This window comes from Primulina eburnea, chromosome 13 (assembly GCF_022965805.1).
Source record: "Primulina eburnea isolate SZY01 chromosome 13, ASM2296580v1, whole genome shotgun sequence".
Taxonomy (NCBI): Eukaryota; Viridiplantae; Streptophyta; class Magnoliopsida; order Lamiales; family Gesneriaceae; genus Primulina; species Primulina eburnea.
Window position 1 is genome coordinate 35,502,268 of NC_133113.1, and position 17,922 is coordinate 35,520,189.

Sequence of the window (17,922 nt, forward strand, 5' to 3'; positions counted from 1 at the left end):
CAACTAGTATTAACCAAATTGAAGACTCATTTGTTTATTTTGCTCTATTTTCATATTGTGACCTGGTAGCCTTCGAAGATGCTGTCAAATAATCAAAATAGAAAAATAAAATGGATGTTGAAATCATGTCCATCGAGAAAAATAAAACTTGAGAACTGAACAAGCTTCCAAAAGGTCAAATATTAAAAATAGGTGTGGAGTGGATTTACAAGAGTAAATTGAAAGAAAATGAAAATTTCGACAAATTCAATGCATAGTTATTAGCAAAATATTACCAACAAGAGTTTAAAATCGACTATAAGGAAATGTTTGCTCCAGTTGCAAGGCATGATATGATCAAATTGGTAATTGTCTTAGTAGTGGGAAATGATTGTGTTATGTTTGAAAATTTTAAGGAGTTGATGATTGTTGAGTTTGATATGTCGGATCTTGCTGCCAAAAAGATGTTACGATACTTGCAACGATACACTAGAACTTAGTCTCTAATATAAGAAAGGAGAACAATCAAATTTGATGGCTTTTTGTGACAATGATTATGCAGGAGATCAAGATGATAGAAAAGAACTTCAGAGTATGTTTTTTTTCTTATATTCAACCACTGTTCAATGGACTTCAAAGAAGCAATGGTTACTTTATCAACCACTGAAGCTGAATTTTGTTGCTGCAACTTTATATGCATGTCAAGCTATTTGGTTGAAAAAATTATCGAAGAGCTTAAATTCAAGAATCATGATTATGTTGCTATTTATTGTGATAATAGTTCAGCCATTAACTGTCAAAGAATCCAATCCTACATGGAAAAAGCAAGCACATTGATTTGAAATATCATTTTAAGAGACCTCACAAAGAATGAAACAATTCATCTCATATATTGCGGAAATGAAAACCAATTAGCTGACATGTTTACCAAGCCCCTCAAATTGACTGCATTTCAGAAACTAAGGGAACTACTTGATATTAGCGCACTACAGAACAAGTTTGAGGGCAGGTGCTCTTATTAAACCGATGTTGACCTTATCGGTTTAAGCGAGCGATTGTTGAATTGTTAAATATTTGTCCAAATCTTTAGTTATCTGCCTTGTCAAATGAAGTATGCACTGGTTTATTAGTAACAAAGTATTATAAGAAATAATTATTTTTGCATATTTTTTATTTAATGTTTATAATGGTCCAATATCGTTGCTATTTTTATAATATTTTCCGTTTGTGTATTTATCTATAAAAGACTCACTCCTCAATAAAGAAATATATAGTTGAAAGCAAAATTTTTCTTTTTGCTTGATTTATATTTATTCTCTCATTTTCTTAGTTTTATATTAGTGCAAAGCCTTAACTACTAACCATATATTTATATGTTCATTTAACTTGAACTTTAAAAAATTAAGTTCGAAACATTTTATGTTATAAAACGTACAAAAAATATTGTAAGTTTAAAAATATTAATAGTATTCCACTTTTTCATTTGAAAGATTATATAGTAAAAAAATATGTAAAACATATTAATAATATTCAACTTTATTATTTGAAAGAATGTATAGTTATGTATCAATTAAATAAATAAATAATTTAAATTAAAAAAGTCTAATAAGTTATAATAAATAAATAAGTTAAATCAAATTAGATTAAAAAGTCTATCAATTATTAAGTAACAGTGAGAAAAAATTATAGAGTGATATATCAATCTATGAATTAAATAAATTAAATTTATTTAACTTGAAGTTTAAAAAATTATGTTCGAATCTCTAACTATAAATTTATATGTTCATTTAACTTGGAGTTTAAAAAATTAAGAACATACATGAATCATGTATAAATCAATCAAATTAACATATATTAGAACAACATTATATGATTATATTCATCTTAATAAGTTGGAGAAAGCACAATACCTTATTATTATTACAAAAAATAAAAAAACTAAAATTATTCACATTGTACCTTACAATTATTTTCAAATACATTAAGCACCAACATCCACAAATATTTATTTAAGCTAAATTTATAGATTGAAACCATATGCGAATCAAATATTAGATAATTAAAAATGTATAAATAAGTATTATAGATAAATATAAATGAGATAACGACATATTTATATATTTATTTATTTTAAGGTAAAAATATTAAGTACGAATCATTTTTAGTTATAACAATAGAAAATATATTGTAGGTTTAAAAAAATACTAACCATAAATCTATGTCAAAAAATTGTGTGAGACGGTCTCACGGGTCGTATTTTGTGAGACATATATCTTATTTGTGTCATCCATGAAAAAATATTAATTTTTATACTAAGAATATCACTTTTTAGTGTAAGTATCGGTATGATTGACCCATATCACGGATAAAGATTCGTAAGACAATCTCACAAGAGACCTACTCTAAATCTATATGCATTTAGTTTGAACTTTAAAAAATTAAGTTCGAACCACTAATCATAAAATTACATGTTCATTTAACTTGAAGTTTAAAAAATTAAATACGAACTATTTTTGTTATAAAATGTACATGTTTATTTAAATTGAAGTTTACAAAATTAATTCTGAACTGTTAACCACAAATTTATATGCTTATTTAGTTTGAAGTTTAAAAAATGAAGTACAAACCATTTCCGGTCACTTTCTTAATTATTAAGTGTGAGGACACGATAATAACTACCTAGATAGAACACCAACTTTTTTTCTAATTTTACCCTTACTTTTGTTTTTTGTTTTTTTTTTTAAATTTTTACACACACTTTAATTTTTATTTTTTTTATTTCAACCATTTAAATATCAATTTAGTCATTCCATAATTTGTCAAATTTTAATTTAGTCCATAGATATAGATAAAAAAGATTATACACACGTATCGCGTGTGTAGAGTAATTAGTAGTTGATTAATTGTAAGGAAGAAGATGTATTAAATATTTAAGAGTCAATTTGGTGGCCCAAAACAGTTGGTCCAGGCCCATTTACAAACTTGTAAAAAACAGGTATTGCTTGAGTCACTGGAGAGAGAGAGGAGGGAGCAAGCGGCAATGGAAGCACACCAAGATCAATCAGAAGAATTCGCTGTGGGTTGTCTTCTGTCAATAAAGACCACCTTTGGAGAAGAATTTCAATCCCAAGTCATAAGCTTTGACGTCCCCTCCAATCTTCTCATCCTTCATATCCTTCCATTTCATTTCAATGCGTTGTAGGTTTTTTTTTTTTTCTTTTCTTGTTTCTTTAACTTTTCTTCGTGTTAAGCACAAGAGGTGGTGAAATCTGGGATTGGCTCGAAGAGAAATATAAGGCTGCTTAAAGCTAACTACATCAAAGAATTCTCCTTGTTGGGTCAAGCTGAAGACCCACTTGATGTTAAAAAGTGTTTTCTTGATCTTACTACTCTTCAATCTAGAGAAGACTCTTCTGTTAGGTGATGTATCTAATTTTACCAGATTTTTTTTTATTTTTTGATGTTTGTATTATTTTAGCAATATCATCGTATGATTTTCTAAATTTCAGACAAGCAGAGGCTGAGGCTGAGAGGATAGGAGTTGGTGTTACAACTGAGGCCCAAGCTCTTTTCGATGCATTGTCTAAAACGTAATGTCTCGTCTCATTACTCTATCTAATCATGGATTCTTTTTTGCTAGATAAAAGTGTGCTTTTTTAATAGAATATTAGATACCGTGTCTTCTAAAAAAATTTGATCTTGATTTGCTAGTCGTTTATTATGATTTTTACATCTTGTCGCATTACCAAGTGCAAACTCTCTATTTTTTTGTGGCGTCAAGGTGCTGGGTAAAAATTTCACGACAATTGATGGTCAAATTCGATCAGTCGCCTGAGTACAGTGTTCCTCTTGATTTTATTTTTGGATTTGGATTTGATCTATGTATACGTGTGACCTTTACTTTTACGTTTCAAGACAAGATTTTTGAGACTCTACGCAATTGTTTCCAAGTGGCCATCTCAAATTGGGTACTTCGGTAGTTTTTGCTGCATGCGTCATTAGCACGCAGAACTAATCTGATGGAAAGATTCAGGTCATTTATTATTTATCTTCTATGTTCCTGCAAAATATCATCATTTTTCTGAGTTCACTATCGAAGATATCTTTTCTGCCCTCTTTAGTTCCAGATCTTTTTTGTTTAGTATGCCAGCCCGAACTTACGGTAAAATATTAAGCCGTGTTTGTAGTGCGCATGGTTCGCCGGTACGGTAATGGTTGCGGTGCTTGGAACGGAAACGACCGTTCCAGTTCCAATATTATGTTGCGGAACGGTTGCGGGACGGTTGTATAAAAAAATTAATAAATTCAAAAAATTGATAAAAAAATGTAAATATAAATTACATCATACTAAAAAATAAAATATATAAATTTATTACAAATTAATAGATCAATACAAAACTATTTTACAATAATAGCACAATAAGAAAATACACACTAAAAATTATAACATACCAAAGCTAATACCATGAAGAGTGACGCGGAAGAGCGAGATCATTGTTATATTCTTCATCACTATCTCGTAGATTAAATTGATTTCGAACATTTGGATATTGACGTGATTGTCCATAGGGATATTGATTAGATTGAGATGATGAAATATCATTAGAATGGGATGATTGATTTTGTAATAGTGTTTCGTCACGACGATTATAGTATCCGAATCCACGATACACAGTAGAACTATCAGCTGTACTTGAAGATCTATATCGTAATTCCTCCGTTTATGGTTTTTCCACAAAATTTGCATATTATTATCTTCCGATTATCACCTACGATGTGAGCGAACTCCCAACCAATATCGGGTTTTGGAGCCATTCTACATATTCAAAAGCCTATCATTCCTTGGCTTTAATCAAAGGAACCTCATTGAAGCAATAAAACAAACACTTGGTAGGCACAATAGATTATTAGTTCCTTGATCAATGAATTCGATAAAAATCCTTGAACAATGAACATATGACAATATATAGATAAAATATATACCAATGAAAAGAGCTAATTATCAATAAACATGGCTTATATACATATATTCATCATGTGAGTACAAGGAGAAGTTTCTACTTACTACCCAACCAAATGATTGCTTAGATGTTCTTGAATGGAATCCTACAACAAAAGACATGAATTCAACCATTAATCCTTCCCAACAATCAAAAAACTCAACGAAACCATCAATTACCTTCAATTTCTTAAACTCTCTATCAAGTCAAGAATATAGACTTCTTACCTTGAAGCTTGTAAATTGAGATAGGAAAATCTAAACAATAAACTAAAATCCTTGAGCTTGAGGTAGAAGATGAGGGAGAGAAAACCTTGGAGAGAAGACGGCTTGAATCGATGGAATGATAAGGAAAGAAGAAATTATTATAAAGCCCTAGCCAATGCAATATATAATTCTTTTAGTGCCTACAAACACGTTTCTTTTTTTTTTTACAAATTGGGGGGCGCATATGCGCGACTTTCCGGGCGCATATGCGCCCTCCTTTCTGCCCAACACACGCAAAGGCGCGAGATTGGGGGGCGCATGTGCGCGACTTCCCACGGATTTTAGCGACGGTTTTACAGCGACGGTTCAAAACAAATCCGTCGCAACTTCGGCCGATAAAACGCCACATAACGCCGCTACAATACAATAAACGATTTGGCCTGGAACTTTGGAACGGTGGCCACCGTTCCCGTTCCGTTCCGCCCGTTATGCGGTCGTTCCGGCGAACCATGGTAGTGCGAAACTGAATCATAATTATATGTTCCTTCTTGCGTGAGACTGAAAATTCGATACCCAAACAGTTGTCTTGCACTGACACCCGATATATCCAGTGACATTCGACCTCAAATGCAATTTCTGTCCTTTTATCGGAGTTCTTGTTCGTATGAGCATGTAATGTTTTGCCGTATATATTCCCTATTCATTTGTTGAGTGCTGTATAATCTATGTTGTTACACCTGGCTGATCTTGATGACACCTCTGGGTACCATATTATTTTGACCATTTGAATCCACCGTGTGATCTGTGCTGTGTCATAAGCTTTTATTACGCTAGGAAGACATTTACGGGAGAGAAGAACTTCTTCATTGAATAAAGAGGGAAAAATGTAATTGACTACTGTAACTGTACAACTAACATCTATTTATATGTGTTTAGCTCACTAACTACCTTTCTTTTCATATTAACAACTCACTAAACATGCTGGTGTTATATATAACTTAATAGCTTTTGATAAAGTGGTTTCCAATCTTGCTGCCACTGGTTATATAACCAGGCTTCCAGTTCAGTGGGACAAAACGATCATAGTTGTGATGAATGACGTGCGAGTCAGCAGCCCTTATCTTCCTGAATCCGTCATGGGTGGAACTCCTGCTGCCAATGAACGTGTACGGAAAGTGGTAAGATAAACACTTAAGTACCTAGAGTTTAAGTTCTACCAAGAGTTGTTTTCAATAATATACATTGGAATCTTCACGTTCAGCTGGAACTTGAGAGGAAAAGGTTGCAAACTCGTCACTCTGGCCAGTGATGGCTTTCGAAAAATCTCGCCATCGCCTTTTGAGGTTGTTGAGGGACAAGAGCTTCCAAATATGCTTGCTTGGTGCCTTTGAGTTGTGGGACCCTTGGTAGATGTATATTCTGTCAGTTTGCCAGAAACCTTGTTGGAATTTATATTTTCTTAAATTTATGGAAACTTGACCTTTTTGTTTTCGGAAGCTTCTTCGCCTATGGAAGATGGTATTTCAATTACTTTGTGATTGACAACCAAGCCGAGGAACGTATACAGTGTTTCATGTGTTTGTGCGTGTAACTCCATGTTGATTATCAGTGTTATAAAACATATCGAAGGGATCTTTTGTGGAGAAGTTGTCAAAGTTTACTGGTACAATGTTGTCAAAGTTAATCCCATATGTATTGCAGAATGATTATAGTTGAGAAATAAATGAAATCTTACTTAAAAAATGCCCAATTAGCAGGAAAAAAAACGTCTACTTTACCAGAGATCGTCGTTAGCGAAATCGAAAATATGCAACTTCCAGAAAGTAATGATTTGTGGACAGCAATCATGTTGGCAAGAAGTTCCTAGAATGGGTAAGTTCGATGCTACCTTGGAGTATTATCTCAAGAGTTGATCCATCGTTTTTCGTATAATGTAATGCATTGGACAACACCAAAAAAAAATAAAAAATAAAAAATGAAAAATAAAAAATAAAAAAAAATGCTCATGAAATTGTTGGGGCCATTTCTGCAAGGCCCTGTCGTAAATGTTATTTTTATCATTCAAAGGTTAAAAGTTTACTCGAATTCAGCTACATAGTTAATTTAACATTTGTAGAATGTATTCTCAGTTATTAAAGATAAGACTTCAACAAATATTCAAATTAAGCCATTTCAATCAAATATATATAACTACCTTACTATTAACATTAAAAAGGGACCATTCCTGTTTAGTTTGTGTCAAGATTTATCTCAATTTTTTATTTTTTTTATGTTATTTAATAGTGAAAATATGTATATCACTTTTTATCATATCATATAATATTACAAGTATTGTCACGCATGTTTTGTGATCATATATTCATATTTAACTGAATCTCCGGAGTTTCATTACCTTTCTATTGCAAATAAATAAAATAGTCTAAACGAAACACAAAATTCAGTTAACTTATCTAAAAACCTTTTACTATTTATTGAGTTTGAGAATAGCAGAGCCAAAAGACTTGCTCATGATCTATTTTAATTTTTTTTAATTTATCATTTCAAAATTATATTTTAGTTCTTCATTAATTTTTACAGTTATGACATGACTATTATTTAAATATAATCAATATGTAATAATTTTAATTTATAATATGATCCGTTATTAATTTTTACAGTTATAATATATATATATATATATATATATATATATATATATATATATATATATATATATATATATCACAAACACAAAGCGTGCCCAAAATAACAATTAATTTATCAATAGTCTTCATAATAGAGCCAACATTGTGCCATGTTATGTTATTTTGTCTTTTTTTAATTCATTCTTCAAATTGTATTTTAGTCCTTTTATCTTTTATATTTTATTATTTCAAATTACATCAAATTATAGTCAGTCTCCAATTAGTTTTTACTATTATAATATTACTTCCATTTAAATATAATATTTTTAAATTATAGTATGATATTATCTCGATTTGAATATATCAATCACTATTTATTAAGAATCTTATTAATATAGACAACATTGTGTCATGGTACGCTATTTTGTAATCGTGTCAGGTTGTTTTATCTTTTTCTATTTTTTTTTAAAAAATTCATTTTAAATTGTAGTTTAGTCCATTTGTTTTTTTTAATTTCATTATTTCAAACAACAATTTAGCCACTCATTAATTTTTACAATTACTGTATAATATCTATTTAAATATAATAATTTCAAATTTAAATATATATATTTATTACTTTTTACCATTACGATGATGTTACTCCGATTTGAATATAAATCGAAATGATTATAAAAACTGTATAAACTTGATGTACTAGTCGAAAAATAATGAGCTCCAATATAGCTAAACATAACACGGAGAAAGAAGAGTTTCAATTAGCATTGAAAATTTTTCTCGAAGGAAAAATCCAAAATGGGGCGGGTTTGGAGATTTTTTAAATATGACGGTTATGAGAATGTTATCCTTATTTTCGAACTCGTCTCAAGGCTCTTGATAATAATATCATTACTACTAGTAATAATAACTATGTTTTCTAATGATTAACAAAAAAAACTCAAATTCATAATATTCAAATCTCATTTATAATCGAACTCGTCACTTCATGATAGTTATGTGATTTTTTTTTGTTTATAAGAACCGTGAATTACAAAAGTTTGATTAATATTAATATTTATATATATAATTAGATTATTGTATCAATATTTTTTAAGTGAATTTGAAGTTATTTTGATGAGAATAGTGATTTAATTCACGTTAGATCGGATATGATGATGACAAATTCGATCTATCTTATTACAATTTTTAGATTGTTTGAAAAGAGAACGAAGACTTGGATGAAGATTTAACGTCTGAAATGAATAAAACCTAGTATAGTAGATTGACCAGGACTTGATCTCTGTGAAAAATTGTCTTATCTAATTCCAATAACACCTTAACCCCAACCACCCACCCGGATTAAAAAAACAAGACCCAACCACCCCCTACCCACCCAACCACTCAACAAACCAACACCCCCACCCCCCGCCCCACCCCGTTTTTCCGTTTTCACTTTCAGTAACAGTTCTGGAATTCAAGAAGTCTGTCGGTATGTGTGTATTCATTTAACTTTTACTTGTTCAGCATCCTGTTGATCACTCATTTGGGTATCCATGATTTAGGTTTTACATTCATTTCCTGCGTTGAATTTGTGTTTGGACTTTGGATAAGGGTTCTGGGCAGAAGTAATTGCCTTTTTACGTTGTTGTACTTTTAACTAGCTAAAACTTATTGGAATCTTTGTGGCTTTGTAGGGAAGAAAGGTAATTTTTTTATTATGACTAAATGGAAATAGTTATGTTTTAGCCTTTGCATTTCAGAGGAATTCAAAATTTAAACATAGCTTTTTCTAAGAATGTAAAGTTTTGTGAGAAAAAGCTGATTTCCTGTCCTTTTTCAGTGTCATAGTTTCGAACTGTTATAGAAAGAATTTTAATTGGTTGGTGGAAGTCGAAAAATTGTTTTCTAAAAGGGTTACCTGAAAAACCCGAGGAAGAGGAGGAACTCTGGTATGTTTTGTTTGCTTCATGCATGTTCTCCTACAATATTATCAAGAGTTCGCTGTTTTTTTTGTCAAGGCCCCTTTTCGTGGCTCTTGTTTTCCTTCATGGAAAACAGGTATCCACAATTCAGGATTTAGAACAGTAAATTTGGAATTCCTTGGGCAAGACTTCGACTTCGGTGCTATTCAGCAAAGCAATCTGTTAGAGGTAGCTCTCGTGAACGACCCAAAACTATAATGAAGGATGACAGGGAAGCATTTTTTGTCGTTCGGAAGGGCAATCTCATTGGTGTTTACAAAAGCTTAAGTGATTGTCAGGCTCAAGTTGGAACCTCGGTAATCTAATGTTCTCAATTTTGATAGTGAATACATACACGTTGAGATGTTTTCACGCTGCGTATTGTGTTCAATGATTATTTTAATTTCAACCTTGTGTAGTATACTCAATCTTCCTTCTGTTAGGAGAGAAGACCTACTACTACTTAGATGCATCTATTTTTTCTCTTATTTTCTCGGGCAGATATGTGACCCTCCTGTCAGTGTGTACAAAGGTTACTCCATGCCGAAGGATGCAGAGAAATATCTTTTCTCTTGTGGGCTAGTTAATGCTCTTTATTCAATCAGAGCTTCTGATCTCACTGAAGAACTTTTCGGCACTCTTGTACCATGTCCAATTCAGGTCAGATCATCTCACCACATATGCAATCAAAAATTTGAAACACCTTATTTGATAATATTCCACTTCTCCTCCATTCAAAATGTGTTATTCAGCCTGATATGAAACTTTTTTGAAGATGTTCCCGGCACTTATGTGCTTGTTTCTGGTGTCCCTTGACGTAGAAATATTATTGCTGAGTAAGATCAATGAAAACTACTATTATTGTAAAAATAAAGAATTCAATGCTAGCTAACGCTCTCGTTGATATGCATTATGCTATGAGACAACAAGCTTCTGACTTGTGTTATCCTGTTATATTCATCAATTACTAGAAGGGCAATCATACGATCCAGTCCTTACTTTTGTGTTACTTTCCAATGCCTAGATATATAAGCACACGAGTTTTCCTACTGCAGCCAACTTCTGTAGGTGAAACAACTAATGACTCGTTGACAAAGAAGAGGTCACAAAAAGCTCTGTGGTCAACTTATGGAGTGAGTGAGAACGTTATCTTGTCCCCTTAAAGAAATGGGGAAAAAGAGAAACATGAATCTATGAAATTAGCTTCACGAGTCTGTGGTTTATAAGCACTTTTATGTTTCTCAGGAAGCTGTTGGACCTATGCTGACTTCAAATGACTCCTCAATAAAGCATTTCAAATTGGATCCTAATGGAGTTGACCAGAATTCATCGGCATGTGTGAGTGATTGATTCATGATTAGAATTTGGACTAATTAAAAACAACGGTTTGGATTCAAGAATGCTATGAGATTGAGATTTTATTAGCAAAAACCTGAATGTTGTTTTTCTTCATTTGCAGCTATCTTGTACTCTTGAGTTTGATGGTTCTTCGAAAGGGAATCCTGGACAAGCCGGGGCCGGAGCTATCATACGATCTGATGATGGGAGTTTGGTAAGGATCATTATTTTTGCTGTATCTTTGACATTCAGTTAATATATCTCTAACATTTTTTCACACATTAGATTTGTAAGTTACGTGAAGGGTTAGGCGTAGCAACAAGTAATGCTGCTGAATATCATGGATTTATATTAGGATTGAAATACGCTCTTGGAAAAGGTTTTACGAGTGTTCGAGTTAGGGGGGACTCCAAACTTGTTTGCATGCAGGTGCATTTCTTGGTAATGGCTTCATTTTCTTCTGGTGAATTTTGCATTTAATGTGATATTTCATGAACAGATTCAGGGTTTATGGAGGGTGAAAAACCAAAATATATTCAGATTATATGAAGAGGCAAAGAAGTTGAAGGATAAATTTCAATCATTCCAGATTATTCATGTCTTAAGGGTAAATATTGGTTTGATGCATTCGTTGTGCGCAACGAAACTCGACATGGCATGCTTCCGTTGATTAGGAGCACATAAAAATGATCTCGGTTTCATTAGTGTCTCTGTTTCTTGTATCATTTTGTACAGCAACCCATATATCACCTTTTTCAAATCTTCTGTTACATTTGTCTTGTCGTCCACTACACTGAATAGTCGCACAATAGAGCATAACATATAGTTCCAAATGCAACAGAAAATTTAACTAGTTCTTTCTCTCTTCTGGTAGGACTTAAATTCTGAGGCTGATAATCAGGCCAACTTGGCAGTTGATCTTGCGGGTAAGATTATCTCCATGTTTTGCTAATCTTATTCGGTTCCATAACTGATATCTGTTATTTTGTTCGATTCTTTTGAGCAAAAAACAGAGGGGCAAGTTAACGAGGATATTGAAAAGTAGCTCGAGTCTATTAGAAGATCATCAAAGGTACATTATACTAGAGCCTTATTAAGAATCTGCACGCTCAAGTGGCTTTACATGTTTGGTATGCAGTACAGGAGGCTTTAAATTTGGAATTAGAAACACATCAATTCAAGTTCAGAGTATTTTTTCCATCAATTCGAGCTTCACAATATTCTTGATGAACATGCCCCACACTAATTGCCAGTAACCAAGCTTTACATTCTAAAACTTCATTTCTTTTCTGAACAAAATTGGCAGTATAGTATTGAGAACATATACATCGAACGCAGATGTACATCCATCGATAGTGGTCTCAAATATGGGTGTCAAGGAACCGAATCGAGCCAATTACAATAAAAAACTTAAGGCTCGAACTCAGTAAACTTAGTTATATTAGGGTTCGAGTCAATTATTGAAAATCTCAAATTCAGTTCAAATTAAAGCTCGAGTTCGAGTATGACTCGAAAAATTCGACCATGTTCGCTAACTATAAGAGCTATTGCTCGAAAACAAGTAATTGAAAGGCTCAAAATTAATTTATTGAATACATTATTATATTATATTGATAAAATATTTATACCTGTGAGCGCGACCTATGGAACCAAATAATTTTGGCTCGAAAAAAGTTCTAACTGATAACATAGACATAGAGAGAAGAAGAATAGGGTTTCTTATTGAACCGCAGAAACAACCTAAAGAGTTTATATAGTTAAGGTTTACAATGAAAGTAAATAGACTAAAATATCCTTAGGCACTAATAAATATAATATTACTAATATAATATAACTAATATTCCCCTCAAACTCACGATGCTGCAGCGATAAGCATTGAGAGTTTGTCAGACAAGAAACGGAAGCGCGAAGCCGAAAGTGCTTTTGTAAACATATCAGCAATTTGCAGATGAGAAGAAACAAATGGCAATGTGATGGTGCCGATCTGTAGGTGGTTGCGAGTGACATGACAATCAATCTCGATATGTTTGGTTCGCTCATGAAAAACTGGATTGTGTGCAATCTGAATAGCACTCTGATTATCACAATGTAATGGAGTTGGGTGACAAAGAGAAATACCCATATCAGCAAGCAACCGGCGTAACCAAACGATTTCACAGGTAGTCGAGGCCATGGCACGATACTCTGCTTCTGTAGAAGAGCGAGATATGACATCTTGTTTCTTGCTCTTCCACGAAATAGGCGAGTCACCGAGGAAAATACAAAATCCAGTGGTCGATTTGCGATCCGTAGGATCACCAGCCCAATCCGCATCAGAATAAGCACGCAACTCTAACGAAGACGTAGAAGGGAACAAGAGACTATGAAACTGAGTGCCCCGAAGGTACCTGAGAATACGAAGAACGGCAGCCCAATGAACTGTAGTAGGAGCAGTGACAAACTGACTAACCATATGAACAGCATGCGCAATGTCTGGGCGAGTCACAGTAAGATAAACCAAACTGCCTACAATGGTACGATAGAGACTGGAATCTGTCAAAGGAGTGCCATCCGACGGAGAGTATCTAGCATTAGTCTCAAGGGGAGTATCAACAATCTTGTTGTCAGTGAGTCGAGTACGCTCAAACAAATCAGCTATATACTTTGATTGAGATAAGAGATAGCCTTTTGGAGAATAGGCAACCTCAATTCCCAAAAAATAACGTAGCACACCCAAATCTTTCATAGCGAAGCAACGTGCCAACTCAGACTTCAAAGACTCAATACCTTTATAATCATCACCAGTAATTATCATGTCATCAACATACAAGGATAATAGAATACGACCTGCCGTTGTACGCTTAACAAATAATGCCGAATCGTGGTGACTAGGAAGAAAGCCAAACGAAGTGATCACTATGGAAAACTTCTCAAACCAGGCACGTGGTGCTTGTTTGAGACCATAAAGAGCTTTGCGAAGTTTGCAAACTTTACCAGGTTGATGAGCTACACCGGGAGGAGGTGTCATATAAACTTCCTCATGAAGATCACCATTCAAGAAGGCATTCTTGACATCCATCTGAGATATTTTCCATTGACAAACAGAAGCAACTGCAATCAGAGTTCGAACAGTCGTCATTTTTGCAACAGGGGCAAAAGTTTCTTCGTAATCCATGCCATACTCCTGGGAATAGCCTTTAGCAACAAGTCGGGCCTTGTATCGTTCAATAGATCCATCGGATTTGGTTTTAATCTTATACACCCAACGAGAACCAATGGTATGTTTTCCAGACGGCAGCGAAACCAAATCCCATGTATGAGTCTGGTGTAGAGCAGTAAGTTCCTCAGCCATAGCAGCCTGCCAAAGAGGATCATGAACTGCCTCTCTATAGGATGAAGGCTCGGAAAGACGATGAACAGAGGCAACAAAAGAAGCAAAGGAAGTAGAATAAGATGAGTACTCAAAATCAGGGAGTTTAGTAGACTTACGAGTACGAGTAGACTGACGCAGAGGAGGATCGTCCGCAATCTCATCCGATAACTGGGTGGTCGTAGGAGTAGGGGCATGAGAGGTGGATGCCTCGTGAACCAAAGTATCAGATAGAACTTCGCCGGGGTCGGTATCAAAGGGGTCAATACGAACTAAATCTGACCGTGTCATGTGATGAGAACTAGCAGGAACAGAAAAGAAGGGAATATGCTCTAAAAACACAACATGACGCGAGACATATAGTTTTTGACTAACTGGATCAAAACAACGATATCCCTTTTGACCAACACCATAACCCAAAAAGACACATAAGGCGGATCGAGGAGACAATTTATTACGCTCAACATGTGGTCGGAGAACAAAGCAAGTACAACCGAAGACGCGCAACGATGAATAATCAGGTGAATGACTATATAACTTTTCAAAAGGGGACAAACCGGAATTATGAGATATAGGAATTCTATTGATCACATAAGTAGCTGTAAGTACTGTCTCCCCCCAAAACTCACTTGGAACCTCGGCTGACAACAAAAACGAACGAGCTGTTTCAACAAGATGACGATGTTTCCTTTCAGCAACACCATTTTGTTGAGGAGTGTCTGTACACGAGGTTTGGTGGATAGTCCCATCAGAAGCAAGTAACTGAGAAAAATTGTTAGAAGTGTATTCACCCCCCAAATCACACCGAAAACGTTTAATGACAGAGGAATGTTGGGTTTTCACAAGAGCTCTAAAGTTACTGAATATGGTAAGAAAATCAGACATGTGTTTCATAAGATAAACCCAAGTATAACGAGTGAAATCATCAATGAACGAAACATAATATCTGGAACCCCCTTTGGTGGATACAGGAGAGGGTCCCCACACATCAGAATGCACAAGATCAAATGGCGCAATAGACAAAGAAATACTTTTATAAAAAGGCAAGGCTGAAAATTTAGCCAGTTTACAACCACGACAATCAGAAATATCATGACTGGATAAATGACCTAAAACTCCTGTAGACAACAAAAAATTTAAACGAGACGCAGAAACATGACCCAAACGAGAATGCCAAAGATAAAAATCAGAAGACGAACAACTCAAACGAAAAGACGACAAATCCACACTAGAAGCAGCAATATCTGATATTTGGAGCTCATCCAAAACATAGAGTCCCCCTTCCCTACGGCCTGTCCCAATCACCTTCTAAGATTGCGGGTCCTGAACACAACAATTGGTAGAAGTAAAAAGAACTGAGAGACCAGAATCACACAATTGACCAACAGATGCAAGATTTAAGGTTAGACTAGGAATATGGTATACATCTGATAGAGATACACGAGATGTGTTAACAGAGCCAATTCCTACCAATGGCATTGGAGTACCATCGGCGGTCATGACAGACAAAGAGGGAGCAGAAGTAACAGACGTAAAAGAATCAATATCAGGAGACATATGATGAGAAGCGCCTGAATCTAAGATCCATAACGGAGACGTTTTACCTGAATTAGCAGACAAAGACAAACCTTTAGGAGAGGAGGCTGACATGGCATGAGACTGTGAAGTAAGGAACTGCTGAAACTGCTCAAACATATATGGATCCAAAGACGGGGCAGCAACTGCATTGTTGGATTGAGGTGGGCGATACGACCATGGAGCAGTCTGCGACGGGCGTTGTTGTTGTGGTGGTCGTTGTTGCTGCTGTTGCTTGCCTTTACTCAGCAATTTCGGACACTGAGCCTTCCAATGACCTTTCCCCTTGCAGAAAGCACATTCATCCAGAGAGACCTTAGGAGCAGATCTGTTTTGGTTGCTAGGTGGAGAATGTTGAGGAGCAACAAAGACGGATGGAGTCGTATTTGTGACAGACACCTTATCTACTTTAGACTTAAGCCGAATCTCCTCTGCTAACAGTTCATTAACCACTGAATCAACAGATGGAAGAGGAGAACGATGCAGAATTGTCCCACGCAATCCCTCGAAATCATTCCGAAGGGCCATCAAAAACTGTACCAGACGTTGGGCTTCTCTACGAGAAATATACGGTTCAAATGCTCGCAGCTCTGCAGACTCAGTGAGAGCCAACTGATCCCAGAGATTAGTCATGGCAGAATAAAACTCTTGAATACTCATATCATTCTGCTGAAGTGCGCGAATATCTGACTCCAATTGATACTGTTTGGCGAAATTAGACTGCGTATACAATCTAGCCAGATGATCCCATACCTCTTTAGCCGTCTCATACTTAGCCAACTGAACACCAATAGAGTGAGTAACAGAATTGTTAATCCACGTAATAATTTTTGAATTATCAGCCTCCCAATTGTCGACCAAGGCCGCATAATCGTTTGCCTGGTCGTCTGTAGGTTTAACCCGCACACCTGTAACATAGTTCCACATAGATTTTCCACGCAAAAAATTCTTCATAACATAGCTCCAATACGTGTAGTTTTTACCATCCAATTGAATACTATTCGACTGAAGGGAATCATCCTTACGACTAGCCATAATGAAATAGACACAGAGAATAAATCCCCAAATCTGAAATTCTTGAATCAACAGAAATTTGAAATCCCCAAATAACCAAATCAACAGATTCGAAAAATCCAAATATTGACAAAATCCAATCAAACAAAGCGAGAACAAATCAAAGCGAAAAATCTGAAAAATCGAAAATTCTGAACCTCAAATTGCAGTCTCGTTTTTCCCTAACCGAACAGTCTTAGAAAACAGAAAAAAACGATCTCCACCGTTCAGAATTTACCTCTGTATGTTCTAAACCAACTGTCAAAATTTCAAGACGATCCAACGGCTGAAACGTGAGAGATCGCAATTCTCGTTCTGCTGCTGCTGAAAAATCCGAAAATCCGAAAAATCCCCTTCTTTTTCTTCTTCTTCTTTTCAAATCCGAGAAACGTAATTCGATCCCCAATAACTATAGACTGGATTAACAGTCTCTCAAAACTTCAAACAAATTTATAGGGCGGCTCTGATACCATGATAACATAGAGAGAAGAAGAATAGGGTTTCTTATTGAACCGCAGAAACAACCTAAAGAGTTTATATAGTTAAGGTTTACAATGAAAGTAAATAGACTAAAATATCCTTAGGCACTAATAAATATAATATTACTAATATAATATAATTAATACTAACATGTTCGAGTTCAGCTTGAATACGAATTAAATATTTTTTGAATCGGCTCGAAAAACTCGCGAACTTAGTTCGTTTACACCTCTAGTTTAAAACTTGATTTAGTAATTCATAAATGATGAAATGAAATGATGAAATGAACTGAGTAAGAAGGAAAGTTGGAGAGTGAGGAAGTAAAACATGAAAACAAACTCTAATTTCTTTTTGGCTTTTGCTGGTGAGATCAAGAAG

General features: G+C 34.6%; 2 protein-coding genes across 6 annotated transcripts; both read left to right on the forward strand.

Annotated features, from left to right (window-relative positions):
• Nucleotides 1–2,973: 2,973 nt before the first annotated feature.
• Nucleotides 2,974–6,854, forward strand: LOC140808699 (uncharacterized). The gene is made up of 5 exons (XM_073165875.1): nucleotides 2,974–3,149; nucleotides 3,234–3,399; nucleotides 3,489–3,569; nucleotides 6,240–6,363; nucleotides 6,447–6,854. Exons 1-5 carry the CDS (start codon nucleotides 3,020–3,022, stop codon nucleotides 6,492–6,494), a joined length of 549 nt encoding a protein of 182 aa, XP_073021976.1. The 5' UTR covers nucleotides 2,974–3,019; the 3' UTR covers nucleotides 6,495–6,854.
• Nucleotides 6,855–9,065: 2,211 nt separating this feature from the next.
• LOC140808691 (uncharacterized) lies at nucleotides 9,066–12,442 on the forward strand. Of its 5 annotated transcripts, XM_073165867.1 has the most exons (11): nucleotides 9,195–9,277; nucleotides 9,629–9,737; nucleotides 9,847–10,066; nucleotides 10,251–10,409; nucleotides 10,805–10,882; nucleotides 10,995–11,087; nucleotides 11,209–11,301; nucleotides 11,373–11,516; nucleotides 11,587–11,694; nucleotides 11,962–12,013; nucleotides 12,101–12,434. In XM_073165867.1, the coding sequence occupies exons 3-11, from the start codon at nucleotides 9,968–9,970 to the stop codon at nucleotides 12,130–12,132; spliced, it is 858 nt and encodes a 285-aa protein (XP_073021968.1). In that variant the 5' UTR covers nucleotides 9,195–9,277; nucleotides 9,629–9,737; nucleotides 9,847–9,967; the 3' UTR covers nucleotides 12,133–12,434. The 5 variants fall into 5 exon arrangements, with proteins under 5 accessions (XP_073021965.1, XP_073021968.1, XP_073021966.1 ...); XM_073165864.1 differs by lacking the exon at nucleotides 9,629–9,737 and having other exon boundaries at nucleotides 9,066–9,277; nucleotides 9,807–10,066; nucleotides 12,101–12,433; XM_073165865.1 differs by lacking the exon at nucleotides 9,195–9,277 and having other exon boundaries at nucleotides 9,284–9,737.
• Nucleotides 12,443–17,922: the final 5,480 nt, after the last annotated feature.